Source organism: Oncorhynchus nerka, linkage group LG9a (assembly GCF_034236695.1).
Source record: "Oncorhynchus nerka isolate Pitt River linkage group LG9a, Oner_Uvic_2.0, whole genome shotgun sequence".
Lineage (NCBI taxonomy): Eukaryota > Metazoa > Chordata > Actinopteri > Salmoniformes > Salmonidae > Oncorhynchus > Oncorhynchus nerka.
In genome coordinates, this window is record NC_088404.1 from 3,542,258 (window position 1) to 3,561,434 (window position 19,177).

At 44.7% G+C, this 19,177-nt stretch overlaps 1 protein-coding gene across 1 annotated transcript in view; it reads right to left on the reverse strand.

Moving 5' to 3' along the window:
* The window catches only part of LOC115126020 (protein phosphatase 1 regulatory subunit 12A-like), an 82,196-nt gene extending 63,539 nt beyond the window's left edge, over window positions 1-18,657 (reverse strand). The window contains exons 1-2 of the mRNA XM_065022200.1: window positions 18,276-18,657; window positions 604-734 (exon numbers count right to left, since the gene is read on the reverse strand). Of these exons, the coding sequence (XP_064878272.1) occupies window positions 604-734; window positions 18,276-18,551 (407 nt within the window). The 5' untranslated portion in view covers window positions 18,552-18,657. The remainder of the gene's footprint in view (window positions 1-603; window positions 735-18,275) is intronic.
* Between the last annotated feature and the right edge of the window lie 520 nt (window positions 18,658-19,177).

Below are 19,177 nucleotides of genomic sequence, written 5' to 3' on the forward strand. Positions count from 1 at the left end.
TAATGGTTCCTACACACAACATAATGGTTCCTACTCACAACATAATGGTTCCTATACACAACATAATGGTTCCTACTCACAACATAATGGTTCCTACACACAATATAATGGTTCCTACTCACAACATAATGGTTCCTACTCACAACATAATGGTTCCTACTCACAACATAATGGTTCCTACACACAACATAATGGTTCCTACACACAACATAATGGTTCCTACACACAACATAATGGTTCCTATACACAACATAATGGTTCCTACACACAACATAATGGTTCCTACACACAACATAATGGTTCCTACACACAACATAATGGTTCCTACTCACAACATAATGGTTCCTACTCACAACATAATGGTTCCTACACACAACATAATGGTTCCTACACACCACATCAATATCAATGTATTGCACAGTGCAGTGGTTCTTCATCCTGGTCCCAAGGGGGTGCATATTTAACACGACACACCCGATTCCACTGATCAAAGGTTTGATGATGATTAGTTGAGTCAGGTGTCCAACCCCTTTTGGGGTCCTCTGGACCAGGATGTAGAACCAGTAGTATAGTGGAACGGTGTAATATTAAATAGATACCCACTTGGTGATCTGTATGAACCCACAGGAGGCAGCAGCGTGGAGGGGAGTCCACCCCTCGTTGTCCCCCCGGTTCACATCACTCCCACTCTCCACCAGGAACTGGACCATCTCTGCATTCTCATCTATACACGCCTGGAGACGACAGGAAACACATTGGAAAGGTGAGAGATGAGAGGACAGGAAACACATTGGAAGGTGAGATATGAGAGGACAGGAAACACATTGGAAGGTGAGATATGAGAGGACAGGAAACACATTGGAAGGTGAGATATGAGAGGACAGGAAACACATTGGAATGTGAGATACGAGAGGACAGGAAACACATTGGAAGGTGAGATACGAGAGGACAGGAAACACATTGGAAGGGGAGATACGAGAGGACAGGAAACACATTGGAAGGGGAGATACGAGAGGACAGGAAACACATTGGAAGGGGAGATACGAGAGGACAGGAAACACATTGGAAGGTGAGATATGAGAGGACAGGAAACACATTAGAAGGTGAGATATGAGAGGACAGGAAACACATTGGAAGGTGAGAGATGAGAGGACAGGAAACACATTGGAAGGTGAGATATGAGAGGACAGGAAACACATTGGAAGGTGAGAGATGAGAGGACAGGAAACACATTGGAAGGTGAGAGATGAGAGGACAGGAAACACATTGGAAGGTGAGAGATGAGAGAGAGAGAGAGAGAGAGAGGAAACACATTGGACGGTGAGAGATGAGAGGACAGGAAACACATTGGAAGGTGAGATATGAGAGAACAGGAAACACATTGGAAGGTGAGAGGAGAGAGAGGAAACACATTGGAAGGTGAGAGATGAGAGGACAGGAAACACATTGGAAGGTGAGAGATGAGAGGACAGGAAACACATTGGAAGGTGAGAGATGAGAGGACAGGAAACACATTGGAAGGTGAGAGATGAGAGGACAGGAAACACATTGGAAGGTGAGAGATGAGAGAGAGAGAGGAAACACATTGGAAGGTGAGATATGAGAGGACAGGAAACACCTTGGAAGGTGAGATATGAGAGGACAGGAAACACATTGGAAGGTGAGAGATGAGAGGATAGGAAACACATTGGAAGGTGAGAGATGAGAGGACAGGAAACACATTGGAAGGTGAGAGATGAGAGGACAGGAAACACATTGGAAGGTGAGAGATGAGAGAGAGAGAGGAAACACATTGGAAGGTGAGATATGAGAGGACAGGAAACACATTGGAAGGTGAGATGATGAGAGGACAGGAAACACATTGGAAGGTGAGATATGAGAGGACAGAAAACACATTGGAAGGTGAGAGATGAGAGGACAGGAAACACATTGGAAGGTGAGAGATGAGAGGACAGGAAACACATTGGAAGGTGAGAGATGAGAGGACAGGAAACACATTGGAAGGTGAGAGATGAGAGGACAGGAAACACATTGGAAGGTGAGAGATGAGAGGACAGGAAACACATTGGAAGGTGAGAGATGAGAGGACAGGAAACACATTGGAAGGTGAGAGATGAGAGGACAGGAAACACATTGGAAGGTGAGAGATGAGAGGACAGGAAACACATTGGAAGGTGAGAGATGAGAGAGAGGAAACACATTGGAAGGTGAGAGATGAGAGGACAAAACACATTGGAAGGTGAGAGATGAGAGGACAGGAAACACATTGGAAGGTGAGAGATGAGAGGACAGGAAACACATTGGAAGGTGAGAGATGAGAGGACAGGAAACACATTGGAAGGTGAGAGATGAGAGGACAGGAAACACATTGGAAGGTGAGAGATGAGAGGACAGGAAACACATTGGAAGGTGAGAGATGAGAGGACAGGAAACACATTGGAAGGTGAGAGATGAGAGGACAGGAAACACATTGGAAGGTGAGAGATGAGAGGACAGGAAACACATTGGAAGGTGAGAGATGAGAGGACAGGAAACACATTGGAAGGTGAGAGATGAGAGGACAGGAAACACATTGGAAGGTGAGAGATGAGAGGACAGGAAACACATTGGAAGGTGAGAGATGAGAGGACAGGAAACACATTGGAAGGTGAGAGATGAGAGGACAGGAAACACATTGGAAGGTGAGAGATGAGAGGACAGGAAACACATTGGAAGGTGAGAGATGAGAGGACAGGAAACACATTGGAAGGTGAGAGATGAGAGGACAGGAAACACATTGGAAGGTGAGAGATGAGAGGACAGGAAACACATTGGAAGGTGAGAGATGAGAGGACAGGAAACACATTGGAAGGTGAGAGATGAGAGGACAGGAAACACATTGGAAGGTGAGAGATGAGAGGACAGGAAACACATTGGAAGGTGAGAGATGAGAGGACAGGAAACACATTGGAAGGTGAGAGATGAGAGGACAGGAAACACATTGGAAGGTGAGAGATGAGAGGACAGGAAACACATTGGAAGGTGAGAGATGAGAGGACAGGAAACACATTGGAAGGTGAGAGATGAGAGGACAGGAAACACATTGGAAGGTGAGATATGAGAGGACATGAAACACATTGGAAGGTGAGAGATGAGAGGACAGGAAACACATTGGAAGGTGAGAGATGAGAGGACAGGAAACACATTGGAAGGTGAGAGATGAGAGGACAGGAAACACATTGGAAGGTGAGAGATGAGAGGACAGGAAACACATTGGAAGGTGAGAGATGAGAGGCGAGGAAACACATTGGAAGGTGAGAGATGAGAGGACAGGAAACACATTGGAAGGTGAGAGATGAGAGGACAGGAAACACATTGGAAGGTGAGAGATGTAAGTGACCTTGATTATAAATCAAGTTTTAAAAGCATACTGTGAGTTTTGGGTCTAATGAGGCCTTCATCAGACAATAAATGATCAAACGGTAAATCTTTACACGTTGATTAAAACATTTTCCCTCGACCCAGAGAGGGGGAACAGAGACTTGTTAGAGATGAGATTGTGGTTTCAATGGCTAAATGGATTAGTGCACGGTGCTAGCATCACCGGGGGTTTTGGGTTTAATTCCCAGATGGGCCATTGAATAAATACTAGTCTCTGTCAATGTTGACATTTCTGTCCCATCGCATAAAAGCATCTGCTTAAATAACCATATCTCTTATTCTGGACAACTTTGGACTGTCTAAGGCAATAAGAGGTGTTTGTGTTTCATTTCCAACTCAATTCTGCTCACTTGATTAGTGGCACACTCCTGGATAACTAACCTTGGGCTGGAAGCTAATACAAATCTAGAGACAGTTCTAAAACCTGGAGGGTCTGTCTGTCTGTCTCTAAAGGGCCTGGAGTGTCTGTCTGTCTGTCTCGAAAGGGCCTGGAGTGTCTGTCTGTCTGTCTGTCAAGGGCCTGGAGTGTCTGTCTGTCTGTCTGTCTCGAAAGGGCCTGGAGTGTCTGTCTGTCTGTCTCGAAAGGGCCTGGAGTGTCTGTCTGTCTGTCTCGAAAGGGCCTGGAGTGTCTGTCTGTCTGTCTGTCTGTCTCGAAAGGGCCTGGAGTGTCTGTCTGTCTGTCTCGAAAGGGCCTGGAGTGTCTGTCTGTCTGTCTCGAAAGGGCCTGGAGTGTCTGTCTGTCTGTCTCGAAAGGGCCTGGAGTGTCTGTCTGTCTCTGTCTCGAAAGGGCCTGGAGTGTCTGTCTGTCTGTCTCGAAAGGGCCTGGAGTGTCTGTCTGTCTGTCTCGAAAGGGCCTGGAGTGTCTGTCTGTCTCTAAAGGGCCTGGAGTGTCTGTCTGTCTGTCTCTAAAGGGCCTGGAGTGTCTGTCTGTCTGTCTGTCTCTAAAGGGCCTGGAGTGTCTGTCTGTCTCTAAAGGGCCTGGAGTGTCTGTCTGTCTGTCTCTAAAGGGCCTGGAGTGTCTGTCTGTCTGTCTGTCTCGAAAGGGCCTGGAGTGTCTGTCTGTCTGTCTCGAAAGGGCCTGGAGTGTCTGTCTGTCTGTCTCGAAAGGGCCTGGAGTGTCTGTCTGTCTGTCTCTAAAGGGCCTGGAGTGTCTGTCTGTCTGTCTGTCTGTCTGTCTGTCTGTCTGTCTGTCTCTAAAGGGCCTGGAGTGTCTGTCTGTCTGTCTCTAAAGGGCCTGGAGTGTCTGTCTGTCTGTCTGTCTGTCTGTCTGTCTGTCTGTCTGTAAAGGGCCTGGAGTGTCTGTCTGTCTCTAAAGGGCCTGGAGTGTCTGTCTGTCTGTCTCTAAAGGGCCTGGAGTGTCTGTCTGTCTCTAAAGGGCCTGGAGTGTCTGTCTGTCTGTCTCGAAAGGGCCTGGAGTGTCTGTCTGTCTGTCTCTAAAGGGCCTGGAGTGTCTGTCTGTCTCTAAAGGGCCTGGAGTGTCTGTCTGTCTCTAAAGGGCCTGGAGTGTCTGTCTGTCTGTCTCTAAAGAGCCTGGAGTGTCTGTCTGTCTGTCTCTAAAGGGCCTGGAGTGTCTTTCTGTCTGTCTCTAAAGGGCCTGGAGTGTCTGTCTGTCTGTCTCTAAAGGGCCTGGAGTGTCTGTCTGTCTGTCTCTAAAGGGCCTGGAGTGTCTGTCTGTCTGTCTCTAAAGGGCCTGGAGTGTCTGTCTGTCTGTCTCTAAAGGGCCTGGAGTGTCTGTCTGTCTCTAAAGGGCCTGGAGTGTCTTTCTGTCTCTAAAGGGCCTGGAGTGTCTGTCTGTCTCTAAAGGGCCTGGAGTGTCTGTCTGTCTGTCTCTAAAGGGCCTGGAGTGTCTGTCTGTCTCTAAAGGGCCTGGAGTGTCTTTCTGTCTGTCTCTAAAGGGCCTGGAGTGTCTGTCTGTCTCTAAAGGGCCTGGAGTGTCTGTCTGTCTCTAAAGGGCAGACAGACAGACTCCAGGGACTCCAGACCTCGCTGAACTAATAAACGACTCCAGACCTCACGCTGAACTAATAAACGACTCCAGACCTCACGCTGAACTAATAAACGACTCCAGACCTCACGCTGAACTAATAAACGACTCCAGACCTCACGCTGAACTAATAAACGACTCCAGACCTCAGGTTAAACTAATAAACGACTCCAGACCTCACGCTGAACTAATAAACGACTCCAGACCTCAGGTTAAACTAATAAACGACTCCAGACCTCAGGTTAAACTAATAAACGACTCCAGACCTCACGCTGAACTAATAAACGACTCCAGACCTCAGGTTAAACTAATAAACGACTCCAGACCTCACGCTGAACTAATAAACGACTCCAGACCTCAGGTTAAACTAATAAACGACTCCAGACCTCACGCTGAACTAATAAACGACTCCAGACCTCAGGTTAAACTAATAAACGACTCCAGACCTCAGGTTAAACTAATAAACGACTCCAGACCTCACGCTGAACTAATAAACGACTCCAGACCTCACGCTGAACTAATAAACGACTCCAGACCTCACGCTGAACTAATAAACGACTCCAGACCTCACGCTGAACTAATAAACGACTCCAGACCTCACGCTGAACTAATAAACGACTCCAGACCTCAGGTTAAACTAATAAACGACTCCAGACCTCACGCTGAACTAATAAACGACTCCAGACCTCAGGTTAAACTAATAAACGACTCCAGACCTCAGGTTAAACTAATAAACGACTCCAGACCTCACGCTGAACTAATAAACGACTCCAGACCTCAGGTTAAACTAATAAACGACTCCAGACCTCAGGTTAAACTAATAAACGACTCCAGACCTCAGGTTAAACTAATAAACGACTCCAGACCTCACGCTGAACTAATAAACGACTCCAGACCTCACGCTGAACTAATAAACGACTCCAGACCTCAGGTTAAACTAATAAACGACTCCAGACCTCACGCTGAACTAATAAACGACTCCAGACCTCAGGTTAAACTAATAAACGACTCCAGACCTCACGCTGAACTAATAAACGACTCCAGACCTCAGGTTAAACTAATAAACGACTCCAGACCTCAGGTTAAACTAATAAACGACTCCAGACCTCACGCTGAACTAATAAACGACTCCAGACCTCACGCTGAACTAATAAACGACTCCAGACCTCAAGGCTAAACTAATAAACGACTCCAGACCTCAAGGCTAAACTAATAAACGACTCCAGACCTCAAGGCTAAACTAATAAACGACTCCAGACCTCACGCTGAACCACTTACTCCAGTTTCCAGTCTGAGATCCCCGCTCTGCCATTTACTCGAACTGGGAAGGCCAACCGTCAAATAAGCCATTCTCTAAGAGGCTTTCCTTTTAAAATCAACCAATTACAAAGCTATTTTAGGTCCACTTCCTTGTTCATGAAGTGAGATAATTGGTTGACTGGAACAATACAAATAAACTTAACCCTACACCACATTACATAGACTTAGAGCTTTGTAAAACCTAGAGCTAATTTACTGTAGTGAGAGAGAGAGGAACAGGGAGACCCCCTCCAGGCTAATACTATAAACTTACCCTACAACACATTACATAGACTTAGAGCTTTGTAAAACCTAGAGCTAATTTACTGTAGTGAGAGAGAGAGGAACAGGGAGACCCCCTCCAGGCTAACACTATAAACTTAACCCTACAACACATTACATAGACTTAGAGCTTTGTAAAACCTAGAGCTAATTTACTGTAGTGAGAGAGAGAGGAACAGGGAGACCCCCTCCAGGCTAATACTATAAACTTACCCTACAACACATTACATAGACTTAGAGCTTTGTAAAACCTAGAGCTAATTTACTGTAGTGAGAGAGAGAGGAACAGGAGACCCCCTCCAGGCTAATACTATAAACTTACCCTACAACACATTACATAGACTTAGAGCTTTGTAAAACCTAGAGCTAATTTACTGTAGTGAGAGAGAGAGGAACAGGGAGACCCCCTCCAGGCTAATACTATAAACTTACCCTACAACACATTACATAGACTTAGAGCTTTGTAAAACCTAGAGCTAATTTACTGTAGTGAGAGAGAGAGGAACAGGGAGACCCCCTCCAGGCTAATACTATAAACTTACCCTACAACACATTACATAGACTTAGAGCTTTGTAAAACCTAGAGCTAATTTACTGTAGTGAGAGAGAGAGGAACAGGGAGACCCCCTCCAGGCTAATACTATAAACTTACCCTACAACACATTACATAGACTTAGAGCTTTGTAAAACCTAGAGCTAATTTACTGTAGTGAGAGAGAGAGAACAGGAGACCCCCTCCAGGCTAATACTATAAACTTACCCTACACCACATTACATAGACTTAGAGCTTTGTAAAACCTAGAGCTAATTTACTGTAGTGAGAGAGAGAGGAACAGGGAGACCCCCTCCAGGCTAATACTATAAACTTACCCTACAACACATTACATAGACTTAGAGCTTTGTAAAACCTAGAGCTAATTTACTGTAGTGAGAGAGAGGAACAGGAGACCCCCTCCAGGCTAATACTATAAACTTAACCCTACACCACATTACATAGACTTAGAGCTTTGTAAAACCTAGAGCTAATTTACTGTAGTGAGAGAGAGAGGAACAGGAGACCCCTCCAGGCTAATACTATAAACTTACCCTACAACACATTACATAGACTTAGAGCTTTGTAAAACCTAGAGCTAATTTACTGTAGTGAGAGAGAGAGGAACAGGGAGACCCCCTCCAGGCTAATACTATAAACTTACCCTACAACACATTACATAGACTTAGAGCTTTGTAAAACCTAGAGCTAATTTACTGTAGCGAGAGAGAGAGGAACAGGGAGACCCCCTCCAGGCTAATACTATAAACTTAACCCTACACCACATTACATAGACTTAGAGCTTTGTAAAACCTAGAGCTAATTTACTGTAGCGAGAGAGAGAGGAACAGGGAGACCCCCTCCAGGCTAATACTATAAACTTACCCTACACCACATTACATAGACTTAGAGCTTTGTAAAACCTAGAGCTAATTTACTGTAGCGAGAGAGAGAGGAACAAGGAGACCCCCTCCAGGCTAATACTATAAACTTACCCTACAACACATTACATAGACTTAGAGCTTTGTAAAACCTAGAGCTAATTTACTGTAGCGAGAGAGAGAGGAACAGGGAGACCCCCTCCAATACTATACTCCTCTCACCGCAACATAGTCCAAGTACCTATTCCCCATAGGGCCCTGGTCTAAAGTAGTGCACTATATAGGGAATAGGGTTCTATAGGGCTCTGGTCTAAAGTAGTGTACTATATAGGGAATAGGGTTCTATAGGGCTCTGGTCTAAAGTAGTGCACTATATAGGGAATAGGGTTCTATAGGGCTCTGGTCTAAAGTAGTGTACTATATAGGGAATAGGGTTCTATAGGGCTCTGGTCTAAAGTAGTGCACTATATAGGGAATAGGGTTCTATAGGGCTCTGGTCTAAAGTAGTGTACTATATAGTGAATAGGGTTCTATAGGGCTCTGGTCTAAAGTAGTGCACTATATAGGGAATAGGGTTCAATAGGGCTCTGGTCTAAAGTAGTGCACTATATAGTGAATAGGGTTATATAGGGCTCTGGTCTAAAGTAGTGCACTATATAGGGAATAGGGTTCTATAGGGCTCTGGTCTAAAGTAGTGCACTATATAGGGAATAGGGTTCTATAGGGCTCTGGTCTAAAGTAGTGTACTATATCGAGAATATGGTTCTATAGGGCTCTGGCCTAAAGTAGTGCACTATATAGGGAACAGGGTTCTATTTGGGACTCAGCCTACTCCCCTCCACGGGCCAACTAGCTGAATGAACAAGAGGACATTTCTCGTCTCTTTCTCCTTGTTGTGAATGTGGCTGTGCATAGTTTTCTACCAGTGGTTCAACGGTTCCTTCACTGGGTCATCAAGTAACTCGGTCATTGTGGAAATGGAGCAGCAGCAGCAGCAGCTGTTAGAAGGAGAATGTTTTCCATTTCTTCATCTGAAATTCCCAAAGTCCATCGGGATTGGAAAGGGTTAGGGTTAGAAACAGAGGGAGACTGAGGGAGAGAGAGAAGAAGACCGAGGGAGAGAGAGAGAAGAGGGGAGGAAGGGGGAGAGAGAGACAGAGGGAGAGAGAGAGGGAAGTCCCCACCATTGGGATTGGAAAGGGTTAGGGTTAGAAACAGAGGGAGACTGAGGGAGAGAGAGAAGAGAGGAGGAAGGGGGAGAGAGAGAGGGAGAGAGGGAAGTCCCCACCATCGGGATTGGAAAGGGAGAGACAGAGGGAGATTGAGGGAGAGAGAGAGAGAGAAGAGGGGAGGAAGGGGGAGAGAGAGACAGAGAGAGGGAAACGAGGGGGCAGAGGAGAGAGAAGACAGAGGCTTTAGATGGAAAGTGGGTGGAAAGTTTGGAGTGAGGGCCTATATTTAATTATCGTTGCCATGCAACTAGTGATCAACAAAGGAGAAAGGGATGGATGGCACTGGGTGACAGCAGGACCAGACCGAAGTATAGTCTGCTTCCCAACGGACACCCTGATCCCTTCAAAAGAAGTGTACTACGTAGGGAACATGGCGCCATTTGTACATCTAGAGAAGAGAGCAGTTGCAAGGGCACGTGCAAAAGACCGCAACCTCACATCTCACACAGACACGTTCTCATCAGGAGAACAACAGGAAAGTGGAGATGAAATAGTCTGGTTTGGGATGGTAAACCCACATTGCTGTAAAAGGACAAGATAATTCTACTATAATTGATCATGATGATAATGATTGTGTCATGGATGGGGGGGGGACAAGTAGCATAGCCGATACAGAAACAATGTCAGAAGACGTTTGAAATAAAATTGCTCCAGACTGATAGTTTTCAGTAGATGGTTTAAGGAGCGTGAATGTCCAGACCTTCCTCTATATATAGACCAGCATAGATGAGATGTGTGACTACCAAACATTTTTCTAGACACAGGCCCATCCTCTCACTGGACTGGGGGGGTCGTCACAGGCCCATCCTCTCACTGGACTGAGGGGGGGGTCGTTATAGGCCCATCCTCTCACTGGACTGGGGGGGTCGTTATAGGCCCATCCTCTCACTGGACTGAAGGGGGTCGTCACAGGCCCATCCTCTCACTGGACTGGGGGGGGGATCGTCATAAGCCCATCCTCTCACTGGACTGAGGGGGGGTCGTCATAGGCCCATCCTCTCACTGGACTGAGGGGGGGGCCGTCATAGGCCCATCCTCTCACTGGACTGAGGGGGTCGTCATAGGCCCATCCTCTCACTGGACTGAGGGGGGGGGATCGTCATAGGTCCATCCTCTCATTGGACTGAGGGAGGGGTTGTCATAGGCCCATCCTCTCACTGGACTGAGGGGGGTCGTCATAGGCCCATCCTCTCACTGGACTGAGGGGGTCGTCATAGGCCCATCCTCTCACTGGACTGAGGGGGGGGGGATCGTCATAGGCCCATCCTCTCACTGGACTGAGGGGTGGGGGTGGGGTCGTCATAGGCCCATCCTCTCACTGGGCTGAGGGGGGGGACTGAGGGGGTCGTCATAGGCCCATCCTCTCACTGGACTGGGGGTCGTCATAGGCCCATCCTCTCACTGGACTGAGGGGGGGTCGTCATAGGCCCATCCTCTCACTGGACTGAGGGGGTCGTCATAGGCCCATCCTCTCACTGGACTGAGGGGGGGTCGTCATAGGCCCATCCTCTCACTGGACTGAGGGGGGTCGTCATAGGCCCATCCTCTCACTGGACTGAGGGGGGGGTCGTCATAGGCCCATCCTCTCACTGGACTGAGGGGGGGGGGGGTCGTCATAGGCCCATCCTCTCACCCAACTCTGTAGAGATGTTTGGAATCTCCAGTTAGCCATCTCTCTGGCCCGTATATCTATAGGTTAACAACGAGGTACGATGTTAGGAATCTCCAGAGTTAGCCATCTCTCTGGCCCGTACATCTATAGGTTAACAACTCTGTAGAGATGTTAGGGATCTCCAGAGTTAGCCATCTCTCTGGCCCGTACATCTATAGGTTAACAACTCTGTAGAGATGTTAGGGATCTCCAGAGTTAGTCATCTCTCTGGCCCGTACATCTATAGGTTAACAACTCTGTAGAGATGTTAGGGATCTCCAGAGTTAGCCATCTCTCTGGCCCGTACATCTATAGGTTAACAACGAGGTAAGGTGTGGAGGACGTTTATGCAAGAGGGCTGTATTGACAAGGAGAGTGCAATGCATTGATCTACGAGACTTTAAGAAGGGCCATTATGATACAGAATGCAGTGATGTGTACTGATCCTATCGACCATAATAAAGCGATATCCCCATAGTCACACAGACGATATCCCCATAGTCACACAGACGATATCCCCATAGTCACACAGACGATATCCCCATAGTCACACAGACGATATCCCCATAGTCACACAGACGATATCCCCAGTCACACAGACGATATCCCCATAGTCGAACAGACGATATCCCCATAATCACACAGACGATATCCCCATAGTCGAACAGACGATATCCCCATAGTCACACAGACGATATCCCCATAGTCGAACAGACGATATCCCCATAGTCACACAGACGATATCCCCATAGTCGAACAGACGATATCCCCATAGTCGAACAGACGATATCCCCATAGTCACACAGACGATATCCCCATAGTCACACAGACGATATCCCCATAGTCACACAGACGATATCCCCATAGTCGAACAGACGATATCCCCATAGTCACACAGACGATATCCCCATAGTCACACAGACGATATCCCCATAGTCAACAGACGATATCCCCATAGTCACACAGACGATATCCCCATAGTCACACAGACGATATCCCCATAGTCGAACAGACGATATCCCCATAGTCACACAGACGATATCCCCATAATCACACAGACGATATCCCCATAGTCACACAGACGATATCCCCATAGTCACACAGACGATATCCCCATAATCACACAGACGATATCCCCATAATCACACAGACGATATCCCCAGTCACACAGACGATATCCCCATAGTCACACAGACGATATCCCCATAATCACACAGACGATATCCCCAGTCACACAGACGATATCCCCATAATCACACAGACGATATCCCCAGTCACACAGACGATATCCCCATAGTCACACAGACGATATCCCCATAATCACACAGACGATATCCCCATAATCACACAGACGATATCCCCAGTCACACAGACGATATCCCCATAATCACACAGACGATATCCCCATAGTCGAACAGACGATATCCCCAGTCACACAGACGATATCCCCATAGTCACACAGACGATATCCCCATAGTCACACAGACGATATCCCCATAGTCACACAGACGATATCCCCATAGTCACACAGACGATATGCATGTTGAATTAGTTGTTTTCAGCTTTTTAATGAAAGACAGAACCTTTTCCTATAGAAGACTATTTAAAAAATTATAATAATAATTTGTAAACTAACTCATCAACACGCTTTTTGAAAGATAGATTTTCGTCAATCCAGATGCCAGATATTTTTAAACAAGGACACAAATCAATGAGGGCACCATCCAAAGTACACAGGAAAATCTATTCCCAACTATTTTGCAATCTATATGGCACAGCTGTAAATGTTTTAGTCCTTAAATGAAACTGGTAAACTTTTTTATTTATCCACATTTTCTTTAATGGTCTTTAATGCAGAGCTGACAGAAAAGTTCCTTACTTTTTCCACTTCCATTTTTGCAGAAATGCCGCCATAAATTGGTTGTAATTTACATATGCTTTAGTTACCTTTAGTTACCTTTAGTTACCTTTAGTTACCTGTATCACATAACTCCACCAGTTGGTTGTAATTTACATATGCATTAGTTACCTGTATCACATAACTCCACCAGTTGGTTGTAATTTACATATGCATTAGTTACCTGTATCACATAACTCCACCAGTTGGTTGTAATTTACATATGCATTAGTTACCTGTATCACATAACTCCACCAGTTGGTTGTAATTTACATATGCATTAGTTACCTGTATCACATAACTCCACCAGTTGGTTGTAATTTACATATGCATTAGTTACCTGTATCACATAACTCCACCAGTCGAGTTTATGATAAAATTCATAAAGATTATACCACAATATTTGTTGTATTATTTGCTCAGTTTTTGTCTTGTGGATTAAATTGAATAGTATAAAAACTAGTTTTTCAACCACTCCACAAATTTCTTGTTAACAAACTATAGTTTTGGCAAGTCGGTTAGGACATCTACTTTATGCTTGACACAAGTAATTTTTCCAACAATTGTTTACAAGACAGATTATTTCACTTATAATTCACTGTATCACAATTCCAGTGGGTCAGAAGTTTACATACAATAAGTTGACTATGCCTTTAAAACTTCTTGTGACTCCCCATCCCGGGTCCGAGAGTGTAATCATCGACTGACACTAATTAGCATAACGCAACGGACATAAATCTTCCTAGAAAATCTTCCTATTGATGAAAATCACAAGTGAAATATATTGGAACACAGCTACCCGAAACATTTGACTCAAGTTAAACAATTTAAAGGCAATGCTACCAAATACTAATTGAGTGTATGTAAACTTCTGACCCACTGGGAATGTGATGAAAGAAATAAAAGCTTAAATAAAATCACTCTCTCTACTATTATTCTGACATTCTTAAAATAAAGTGGTGATCCTAACTGACCTAAGACGGGGAATTTTTACTAGGATTAAATGTCAGGAATTGTGAAAAACTGAGTCTAAATGTATTTGGCTAAGGTCTATATAAACTTCCGACTTCAACTGTATCATCATTTGCTTGTAATCCAGAGAGGTTAGAAAAAGTATCTTGATCTTCTGAGGCTGTGGAGGGATTCTAATTATGGATTTAAAAGAAAACATGAATCATCAGCGTACAATGGCACCTTTGTTTTTAAGCCTTGGATTTCTAGGCCCTTGATATTATTGTTGGATATGAATTTAATAGCTAACATTTCGATGGCCATAGTAAATAGATATGCCGATAGTGGACAACCTTGTTTGACTCCTCTTGATGAACGTTGTTTCCTCTGGGACATTGATGCAGCTGGCTTCCGGGTTAAGCGAGTGGGTGGTAAAAAAATTCGGTTTGGGGGTCATGTTTCGGAGGACGCATGACTCGACCTTCGCCTCTCCTGAGCCCGATGGGGAGTTGCAGCGATGAGATCGTAATCACCAAATTGGGGGGTATTTAAAAATATTTAAAAAATCATAAAATAAAATGTATAAAAATAAACATTGTCCCGTGTCTTGAAATTCCGTTACAAAACCTCACATATTTTCATTAGTAGGGAGGATAAAGAAACTCCACAGAAGTAACAAGTATTAATTAGTAAGGTATTTGTAAGGTATTAGTAAGGTAGTAAGGTATTAGTAAGGTAGTAAGGTATTTGTAAGGTATTTGTAAGGTAGTAAGGTATTAGTAAGGTATTAGTAAGGTAGTAAGGTATTAGTAAGGTATTAGTAAGGTAGTAAGGTATTAGTAAGGTATTAGTAAGGTAGTTGTAAAGGTATTAGTAAGGTATTAGTAAGGTATTAGTAAGGTATTAGTAAGGTAGTAAGGTATTAGTAAGGTATTAGTAAGTGTTGGTAACAGAAAATTGTTAACGGAATTGGTGACGCAATAAAAAAAAATCATAGTAGTCACAAACCACAGTTGGGTTCACAAGATTGTACAGAAAAGTAGAGTATTGTTCAGTAAAGTACACAGTAGCGACACACTAGAGTCGAGTATACTATAACGGGGCGGCAGGGTAGCCTAGTGGTTAGAGCGTTGGACTAGTAACCGGAAGGTTGCAAGTTCAAATCCCCGAGCTGACAAGGTCCCACTGTTCCTAGGCTGTCATTGAAAATAAGAATTTGTTCTTAACTGACTTGCCTAGTAAAATAAAAGGTACATTTTTATTTGTTTTAAGTACTGTATTATGCTCTACTGCACTTTGATGTCTTAACTTGTGAAACATAGACATCTATGATTGGTTCAAATTTGGTCTCGCTTGGGGGCAGATCTCATTAAAATAATATCCAGTGTATAGAATGTATAGAATCATGGCCTTGAAAGATGCTGCAGAGGACCAGGATCAAGTAAGTCAGCTCTAGTAGATTGATGTAAAAAAAACTATCTTGCGCATCACAAGAAGAAAGTTGTTGAAATGAAAAGAAATGATTCACTAGAAGTTGAGGGATCTTCCATCATGTCAACTAGAGACTCGAAGAAAGGGCAGGCAGTCAACTGGCTGACCAGAGTCAATTAAAGCACCTTTCATTTCAAATAAAATGCCACTGTCCTACAAGTAAAACAAATTGCTATTAAGAAAAAATATATAAATATTAGATTGAGCTATGTAGGAGTGGCATTGACTAAAATACAATACAGTCTTTTTGAAATGTTTATTTCACCTTTATTTAACCAGGTAGGCTAGTTGAGAACAAGTTCTCATTTACAACTGCGACCTGGCCAAGATAAAGCATAGCAGTGTGAACAGACAACAACAACAACAGAGTTACACATGGAGTAAACAAGCGTTCAGTCAATAACACAATAGGAAAAAAAGAAAGTCTATATACAGTGTGTGCAAACGGCATGAGGAGGTAAGGCAATAAATAGGCCGATAGTAGCGAAGTAATTACAATTTAGCAATTTACACTGGCGTGATAAATGAGCAGATGAGGATGTTCAAGTAGAAATACTGGTGTGCATAAGAGCAGAAAAACCAAAACAAATATGGGGATGAGGTAGGTAGTTGGATGGATGGGCTATTTACAGATGGGCTGTTTACAGATGGGCTATTTACAGATGGGCTATTTACAGATGGGCTATTTACAGATGGGCTATTTACAGATGGACTATGTACAGGTGCAGTGATCTGTGAGCTGCTCTGACAGCCAATGCTTAAAGTTAGAGAGGGAGATGTGAGTCTCCAGCTTCAGTGATTTTTGCAATTTCTTCCAGTCATTGGCAGCAGAGAACTGGAAGGAAAGGCGGCCAAAGGAGGTGTTGGCTTTGGGGGTGACCAGTGAAATATACCTGCTGGAGCGCGTGCTACGGGTGGGTGTTAATATGGTGACCAGTGAGCTGAGATAAGGCGGAGCTTTACCTAGCAAAGACTTATAGATGACCTGGAGCCAGTGGGTTTGGCGACGAATATGTAGCGAGGACCAGCCAACGAGAGCATACAGGTCGTAGTGGTGGGTAGTATATGGGGCTTTGGTGAAAACGTATGGCACTGTGATAGACTACATCCAGTTTGCTGAGTAGGGTGTTGGAGGCTATTTTGTAAATGACATCACCAAAGTCAAGGATCGGTAGGATAGTCCGTTTTATGATGGTAAGTTTGGCAGCTTGAGTGAAGGAGGCTTTTGTTGCCTCACATGTAAACCCTTAAAGAGATGGGTGGGGCTAAAGCTTAAAGAGGGTGTGAACGATGCTGAATGGGTGGGGCTAAAGCTTAAAGAGGGTGTGAACGATGCTGAATGGGTGGGGCTAAAGCTTAAAGAGGGTGTGGACGATGCTGAATGGGTGGGGCTAAAGCTTAAAGAGGGTGTGAACGATGCTGAATGGGTGGGGCTAAAGCTTAAAGAGGGTGTGAACGATGCTGAATGGGTGGGGCTAAAGCTTAAAGAGGGTGTGAACGATGCTGAATGGGTGGGGCTAAAGCTTAAAGAGGGTGTGAACGATGCTGAATGGGTGGGGCTAAAGCTTAAAGAGGGTGTGAACGATGCTGAATGGGTGGGGCTAAAGCTGTAAAGAGGGGGCTAAAGCTAAAGAGGGTGTGAACGATGCTGAATGGGTGGGGCTAAAGCTTAAAGAGGGTGTGAACGATGCTGAATGGGTGGGGCTAAAGCTTAAAGAGGGTGTGAACGATGCTGAATGGGTGTCGACAAAGAAGAGCTCTCATCATTACGCCTGACTGAACAGTCGCTGATGCTACGTGTCAATCATTTCCCCCCCTTTCAGGGATATAACTTTACAATTGTATAGCTAATAGACAATATGTTTATAGGTGGACTGAGGTGAAGGAACCTTCAACGGGGATACTGGCTGGGGATATGTTTTGCTACTCTCCAAATAGCATTTTTGTTGTTGTTGTTGTTGTTGTTGTTGTATAGAAATTCAGTAAATGAACTTCAAAAAAAATAAAAATCCAAAATAAAAATGTAGCAATGACATAATATATGCGCCTACTATTCTGAACTGTTTTGGATAGGAAGCATGCAGAAAAGCCTTCATGGCTCTGATTCTATCCCTGCAATGAGGTAAGTGTTCCTACTCATATCCCTGTTCTGTGGCGTCTTAATATAACCATGATTGCGTTCCGACCCCCAGTGCAACTCAGTGTAAACAAGCCTAATGGCAGGGTAGGAGTCATCTGACTAGCAGCCGCCTTTTCCAGTCTTGTGTCAGTTCATCCGAGAGAGAGAGAACACACACACACACACACACACACACACACTTGGAAGGCAACAGTTCCAATGAATCTACTTTAGCGCGCGCACACACACACACACACCGGAATTATCATGACAATGTTCCAACATCACGATAAACAAGTTGTGTAGTTTTATAAACATTCAAACCACTGATTTGAGTATGATTAAAAGTTGAGTTAATGTTACTTGTCGATGTTTAATTTGATCAAAGGGTTACTTTGTTACAGTAGCTATGTGGACATGTTTGTTTGGCGGTAGGATACAACACAGATCGTTACATAGTTTCAACCCGCCATTACCACTAGGTTCCCCAAACACCAGCCTGCAACAGTGGAACTACTTTCTAACGAGTTAAATACCTGGTGAAGCGCTGTCAGTCCGTCTATATTGGCGTGGTTGATGTCAGCGCCCTGTCGTAGGAGCGCCGCTACCTCCTCTCTGTCCCCGGCCGAACAGGCTGCCATAAACACGGCTCCCTGAGCGAACCGAACCCGGGCCCGCCGCGTCCCGGTTCCCGTCGACCCGTCCCGCGTCCCCGGTCCCGTCTGATCGGTTTCCGAGCCCAGCCATCGCTGTAACTGATCCTGCCGTCGCTGCTTTGCAGCTTCAGACCGGGAACGGTCCGTGGCCGCCATCTTCTTCGGTCTGTCCCGGGTAGAGTCAGTTGATGTCGCGGGGAGAGCCAAAGTGGAGCAGCAGCAGCTCCTCTCGGAGAGACTACGCCCCCTGGCCGTAGCAACACGACCGTAGGCTACCAACCCAACTTCAGAAAGGATTCTCCAGAGGTGTATTCATTACGGAAACCGTTTACCGTTTAACTACCAAACGGAAGCTAACAACGCTAAACGTGTTACTATTGAACATGTTCATTTAGCTCACTCCCGTTTCGTTCAGTTTGCTTCCGTTTAAGAAACGTTTTTGCAATAGAATCTGCGTAATGAATAGACCCCAGGTATGACTATTGCGTTGCAAAACTCCCACGCAGGCTTTTACCCCAACATGGATAAGCTGTCCTGTGTGTAATGCAAATATTATAAAGCTTCAACATTAGCCTAGGCAAAACAGAAACAGACTGTAGCCTGCACAGAACATGAACTGGGACGTCAACAGTTGGCCCTTGAGAACCTATAATTGGAAAATATTATTTGAGAGGTCATGGAAAGTTAAACTTTTTATATAATTTCCTATGACAAACACATGATTCTCTGCTATATATATATTTTTTAATAATAAATATTAAATCAATTTAACATTAATTAAC